Source organism: Podarcis filfolensis (genome assembly GCF_964270895.1).
Source record: "Podarcis filfolensis genome assembly, chromosome: 6".
Lineage (NCBI taxonomy): Eukaryota > Metazoa > Chordata > Lepidosauria > Squamata > Lacertidae > Podarcis > Podarcis filfolensis.
The window spans coordinates 16129888-16136828 of NC_139609.1; the positions used below are offsets into that span (position 1 = coordinate 16129888).

General features: G+C 43.5%; 1 protein-coding gene across 1 annotated transcript; it reads left to right on the forward strand.

Annotated features, from left to right (window-relative positions):
• The first annotated feature begins 325 nt into the window (after positions 1–325).
• Positions 326–6201, forward strand: RGS2 (regulator of G protein signaling 2). The gene is made up of 5 exons (XM_083620158.1): positions 326–502; positions 2280–2381; positions 2492–2553; positions 3813–3979; positions 5150–6201. The coding sequence occupies exons 1-5, from the start codon at positions 393–395 to the stop codon at positions 5339–5341; spliced, it is 633 nt and encodes a 210-aa protein (XP_083476284.1). The 5' UTR covers positions 326–392; the 3' UTR covers positions 5342–6201.
• Positions 6202–6941: the final 740 nt, after the last annotated feature.

Sequence of the window (6941 nt, forward strand, 5' to 3'; positions counted from 1 at the left end):
AATTTGCAAGCGGCTCGTGAGGTCTATTTTTCGCCCGTTTCCAGCTGCCAAAAAAAGCCAAGTCTCTCAAAAGTCTTTTTTTGTTGTTAAGGGGTGAGAACAAAAGATTAAGCATTGCAAGAGGGGAGGGAGGCGCTTGCACCAGCCCGGCTGCTTTTGTGCAAGACGGGAGCGGACTGCTTGCGTCAGAGCCTGGCTGGCGAGCGCCGGGGTTGGGAGGCGTCCTTGGCTTGTGTCCCTTGCGCTACAGCGAATCAGCGGGCGGAAGGCGTGAGGCCGAAACCCCGCCCTCGCCAGCCTTCCTCTATATAAAAGGCGAGCCCCGGCTAAAGCGCAGTTACAGTATCTCGCAGCAGAGCTCGGGGAAGCACCTCGAAGCGGAAATTCCGATTATGCAGAGTGCAATGTTTCTGGCTCTCCAGCACAACTGCAGCCCAATGGAGAGGAGCGCCAGCAACTGCCAGAGCAAAGAAGAGAAAAAGGGGAAGATGAAGAGAACCATGTAAGTTAAAAGGCAAAAATCCAATGGGTGACCATCCCTCTTTTAGGGAGAAGGGGCTACTTGTAAACCACATTTCTTTTTTTGGATCGGAATGTTTCGCGCTAGAGCAAAGTTCTGCTCTTAATCCTGGAGGTGGTAAAAGGGGTCCCCCCCCTGCGGATGCTGTGCATTCTTTTCTTCTGGTTTCGTTTTATTTTCTTATGTTTTTCGCAAGTTTAGGGAGTTAGGCAGAGCGGTTTTGGGCGAAGGGTTCTGTTCAGTTTAGAGGCTTGCACTGTCCGGCACCGGCGGAGCGTAGTCTATAAGGCTTGCAGGTGTGATTGATTTTGGGGACAGGCATGAAAGTTTTGCAAAGGACCGTTGGGAATGTCCTAGAGTGCTCTTATAGTTCAGCCTTAAGTTTCCTTACTGTGAAGTCAGCCTCGCTGTTTGCAGCGAGGCTTAATAGAAAACGTGTGTAGGGTGGCAGGAATTTGCAGCGCCCCACAAGCTCCCAGGATTTGCAGCTAATACTCTTCCTATGGGAATGACTGGGGCTTAAAACTGCCTCGCTGTGGCTGGATCGTCTTTCATTCCAAGTAGTGTTGCGCTTCAGGCTAGCAAATCTTGTTTTTGCATGCACTTAAGCACCCAAGCATCCCATTGCCTTGGGAGTTTTGTATTCCGGATGGGAAAAGAATATCTTTGTGAAGTCTGATCCGCAAACATTCTGAATGAAGAACTGAGAATTGGCGCGTATGAGAGACGATCGATCCTTTCAAAAGAGTCTTTCCATTTGTTTTAGCGTGAGGAGGAAGTAAGCAATTCAGTCGTACTCCCTCCAACCCTTGGTGAAATAAGTTTTTCCCCATTGGAGCAGAAGGCAGCTGATGTTTGAAGCGTTGTGCTTTTTAAAAAAGAAAAGTCAGTATTGTCTTTCAAATATTGCAGGGCATGCCTGTTGTGCAAAATCGAAAAACCTGTAAATCATATCTGCTGCTTGGCATGGTTTAAAATGCATTCTGCATCTCCTGGCTACAGGATAGAGTTGCCAAGGTTGGCTTGGCTGTCCATCTTCTGCAGAATCAATCTGGATATTTTGCAGTATTGTACTAATATTAGATCGGCTGCAGCATGCAAATATTTTATAGTACTGTATTGAAAGCCCGAGTGATATTTCCAGATACCAGGAAAGCGAGATTCAGAACCTGATCCATTGTGTGTCCTCTTGTTAGGGTTAGCAGAATTTACTACCAAGGAAGCATGCATAAGATTCATTTTACCATTTGTCCTGCCATTCTACTAACAGGGAGTCTGCAACTTAATTCTCACAAGTCTAGCATTTTGTGTGAAGGGAAAAAGGCATGAGCAAGTAATTTAAAAAAAAAAATATGATTGCATTGAACTCCCTATTCTCAGAATTTATCTCTGATCCTGCTGAAATTGTTCTCGGTAATTGGTCCTTGTTGTCTTGCAGATGCATTCAGCAAATAATGAATATGCAAGAACTAACTTGCATGTGCTTGAATGGGCCACCAGGGCTCAAGCATAATGCTTTTCAGTGGAAGTCTGTTCACACATTTGTCAGTCATGAAACGCCTTGAGGTGTGAAGCTCAGCTGGGTTACAGAGATAAAAGAAGTTATTGGCATAAATCGGGTGCTAGATTAAAATCTGGGAATTTTGTTAAGCAAACAGAACTCAGTTTATGTTAATTAGCCGCAGATTCAGACTTCTTTGCACTTTAAAATCAAAGGGTACAGTTGGTTGAACTTGATTTTTTCTTTGTTTGCTTTTAGCATGAAAGATTGGAAATCACGGCTGAGTTACTTCCTGCAGAACTCTTCCAGTTCTACCACTGCAAAGGCCAACAAGAAAGGGCAGCAAAAGGCATTTCTTAGGTATGCATCTCACTTTTTCTCACCAGTGGATTTTTTTAAAAAAAATATCTATGCAATAGGCCACCAAAGCAGTAATAATAATCGTCCTATTTTTCTCCTGTTTCTTCCAGGCCGTCTCCTGAGGAAGCCCAGCTATGGTCGGAAGCATTTGATGAGCTGCTTGCTAACAAATGTAAGTTCATTTAATGAGCAGGACTTTAACACACAAGAATAGTGGCTCCTTTTGTGAGGGTTCTCCTGGAAAAGATGCTTTGCAAGATAGGAGTTAGCTGTTTCCATGGGCGTTTGTGGCTGCTTTGGGACCCATATTCCTAGAAAGCATAATTCTATCCAGGCATAACTCCACAGCGCTTCCCATGGCAAGAGCTCTCCTGTTTTGCAGTTCCATAACTAGCCTGTATTTTTAGCTGGCCTAGCATTCCTTTGGAACTATGTAAGCTGGAGAATAGACATCTGCAGTGAAGAGAGCAGTTTCTTCCTGCACGTGGCAAGGCGGTGTGCTGAGCGGTGCTTGCACGCTGTAGGAAAAGTCTCGTTTAAAAGCCCTGCAATTGATCACACTATGGGACAGTAAAGCAGTTGTGCGCAGATTGTAGTGCACAGATTCAGGCTCCACTAACCCTTAGTCTTGCACATGCCGTGCAGAACAGCTGGGTGCTGTTAAAAATCCATTCTTGTAATCTCCCGTGTACTTCTCTGGCTGATTGTGAAATGCCTTGATGGGTAATCCAGGTTTTTCCAATAGGCACCTGCCAAGTAGCTGATTATTATGGGGTGCCAATTGCCCTCCAACCTCAGTTAGTGTCCATTACTGTTTGGACTTTCTGTGCCATATGCAGATGTAGCGCCACTGGCTTAAAATGTAGTCTTTTCCACTAGAGCGCTGCATTTAAGAGTCTCCAGGCTGCAAGGTGCCCATTATTAGTTCAATTCAAAGCTCCTGTTCCTCTATGAGCTCCTGTATGGGAGCTCAGTTCACTCTGCAGCTATGCCTTTACTTGCTAAGCTAATGAAAAAATGCAGACTTCTCATTAGTTATATGGCGTTTGCTGCCAAGTGAACTCTCGAGTCAGCCTTTCCATTGCAGATACCTTCCAGAAGTTCCATAAACATCTAAAGGTTAATATGCAATTTCAAAACAGCAGGAGAGAAATTGTAGAATGTTTTCCCTGCTTTCACTTTCAAGGCTTCTTGGAAAAGAACACAAGATGCTTTAAAAAATATGATACAGAATGTAAAATTGGCTTTAGATTCCTCATACTCCAGGTTTTTTGTTTTTTTAAGTGGGGGTGAGTTCTGGTACTTTTTATTTAAATGATCCAGGGAAGTTGCAGAGTGAACAAGAGAGAGATGTATGAAGGCAATGCATATATACACACAGCATTCCTGGGATGTTTTGAGCTAATCCATCTCTTTCACCTTCCTTTGTAGATGGTCTGGCAGCGTTCAGAGCATTCTTGAAATCTGAGTTTTGTGAAGAGAACATTGACTTCTGGCTGGCTTGTGAGGATTTCAAGAAAACGAAGTCCCCACAGAAAATGACCGCCAAGGCGAAGAAGATTTACAGCGACTTTATTGAAAAGGAAGCTCCCAAAGAGGTAAGCAGAACTTTTGTAATTTACTCCCAGGGAAGAAATCAACTTGAAAAACAACTGTATCATAACTGAGAATCCACAAGAAAGTTTAGTCTGTGAGCAGATTTTATAGTATCCTTCCTCAATATTGTGGTTTCCAGATATTTTGGACTACAACTACCAAAATACCTAATCATTGGGCAGGCTAGCTGGGGCTGATGACGTCTGAAGTCTAAAATATCTAGAGAACACCAGCTTGTGGGAAGGCTACTCTATAAACGCCTGCTCCAGAACTCTTGTTTAAATCCATACAGATCTGGCAGTTCTGATATATTGGTTTCCGTGTACAATTCTCCTAGGGTTTCAGGCCAGAGTTCACAATTAAAAGGAAAATGCAACTTAAAATAGGCCCTACATGTTCTTAGGCTGTGGGATTGTAACTTACCAAAGTGGACATCACATTCTCATTAAGGTGAAGGCTATGGGAAACTTAACAGACACCAAAGGGTCTCTCATACATCTAATTTTTAGGTAGCACTTAATATAAGTAGCAGCATACCACAACAAGGGACTTTCCTGCAGAGTCTGTACACAGCAAAACATCATGTTACATGACTGGTGCAAAGTATTTTACTAGTAGAAAAAAGAGTAGCATCATTTACCCAGTTAAAATCCCACTGGTATTAAAACCACCAGCCCTAATTTTGGCTACCATGACTCTGGTGGGTTTGTAGCTCCCCTTAATCTGTACCAAAGGAAAAATGCCACCACTCACAAGCTATATTCATTCTACCGGTGTTCACAGTACAGAGGGATAGGAGAATTCTGCTCATCCACAAATTGCTTGGCCTTCTTGCAGAAATATATGAGCATGCTGGAACACAGTTCCTTGTTGCAAGAGGGGGTGCAATGACTTTTGGCTTTGATGACCTGAAAACAGTTAGGCCTATATGCATTCCTGAATTTCTCTGTCAGTTGCCATTTGTCACAGCAGTTGAATGCAGCCTTCAAATTAAGAGGCAGTTTACCTGAGATTATTAGATCCTGGGAGTAAGCAGCAGGTGAAGGATACTCATCTTCGTAAATTTCTCAAGGCAGCTGGCTAGCCACTGTTGAGTAGAGGTTTCGGTTAAATGATTCCTTGGGTCTGATCCGGAATGGGCAATTCATGTTCTTTCTTTCCTTTAATTTCAGATCAACATAGACTTTCAGACCAAGAATACCATTGCTCAGAACCTCCAAGAAGCTACAGACACTTGCTTCAGCACAGCCCAGAAGAGAGTCTATAGCTTGATGGAGAATAATGCCTATCCACGGTTCCTGGAGTCTGAATTCTACCAGGAGTTGTGTAAAATGCCAATCCATAAGGAGCCTCAGGCGACATGAACTCTAAGTCCGGGAGGGAAGAGGAAGCAAAACGGAAAAGAGTGCCATTTTTTTTCTGTTAAGGAGGAAGCCCATGTCTTTGCAGGCTGGATGGACTGAAATGAACTGACTGTGCAGGAGATCTGCCCAAATGTAACTTATATGTTTCCATGGAGGATGGGCATATATTGACTCTGGCAGTTCTCAGATTCCAGCACGCTGCAATAATATAGTCCACAAGGAAAACCCAAGTGAAACTGCTGGCCAGTTACTAGGGAAAATTCATTAAAAAGATGCTGCTGGCAAGGAGCGTCTGACGCATTTTGGGTCATCCAGATCCATCTATCAACATGGATGCGTTGACACTCTTAAGCCAGATAAGATCAGCCTCCCTTGCTAAAGTAAATAAGCTCTGGAGTAGCTCTGTGCAGACCGACTTTTTCTGGGACATAGAAAATGCTTTGAATATTTCGCTGTCTCTACTTTTCCTAAACAACTGGCAGCATATAATAATTTATAGGGTTCCTCATGCGGGTTCCCTACAGAGCTTGCATCTCTGCACAGATGTGCCACTGCTCAACATAAATTCTGACGTTAACTGTTAACATTTCATGCAGAGATGACTGACTTAAAACAGAGCATGCTGACTGGCTGGTTAACTGGGGTCAAAGTTTGCCTGCATTGAAGGTGCAGATGGAGCAGAACTTAGCCCAGACTTAAAACAACAGCTGTAGATGTGTATGTGTGTGTGTTTAGGTAGACTCTGGTTGTGTTGAACACTCCTACCCATTCTGAAAGTACTGACTTGAGGACAAACTTCAGTGAAGTTGTCCTTTTGAAGAGCAGATATGTTTTAATAAATTATTTTTATTTTACTAGAACATTAGTGCACTCTCTTCTTCTACTCCTGGGGGTTGGGGGGGGAGGTGGGCTATTGACATCAAAACATTTCAAATGATAAGCCCCTTAAAACCAAGGCGATTAAACCTGCAATGCAGTGATGTTGCAAAATTAGCAAACTCTTTTGTCCCAAGCTTCTTGCAGGAAGAGCCGCCTTTTGATGATTTAAGCAGAAATACTGTTAGTATACTGCCAATTTATATACGTTTAAGAGGTTTTGAAATCCCAACCAAAAGGAAGCAATATGAGAAATACAAATTCTTTCAAAACTGAAGTAATAAGTATATAAACAATGTGGTATACTGCACCACAGTGGGAAAGTCCTGGTGGCTTGTGTGGCTGCTTAGAAAAAAACATTTCAAATAGAGGACGGTTTGAAAGAGCTTGAAAGACCTACATTGGCTCCCAGTATGTTTCTGAGCACAATTCAAAGTGTTGGTGCTGACCTTTAAAACTCTAAATGGCCTCGGCCCAGTATACCTGAAGGAGTGTCTCCACCCCCATCGTTCAGCCCGGACACTAGAGGTCCAGCGCTGAGGGCCTTCTGGTGGTTCCCTCACTGAGATAAGCCAAGTTACAGGGAACCAGGCAGAGGACTTTCTCGGTAGTTGCACCTGCCATGTGGAACGCCCTCCCACCAGATGTCAAAGAAAAACAACTACCAGACTTTTAGAAGACATCTGAAGGCAGCCCTGTTTAGGGAAGCTTTTAATGTTTGACG

Bases quoted from the DNA above. Each gene is read 5' to 3' on its own strand.
- RGS2 (XM_083620158.1), top strand. From the start codon at position 393: ATGCAGAGTGCAATGTTTCTGGCTCTCCAGCACAACTGCAGCCCAATG. The intron at 503-2,279 runs GTAAGTTAAAAG...GTTTGCTTTTAG, and splicing joins GGGAAGATGAAGAGAACCAT to CATGAAAGATTGGAAATCAC. The intron at 3,980-5,149 runs GTAAGCAGAACT...CTTTAATTTCAG, and splicing joins AAAAGGAAGCTCCCAAAGAG to ATCAACATAGACTTTCAGAC.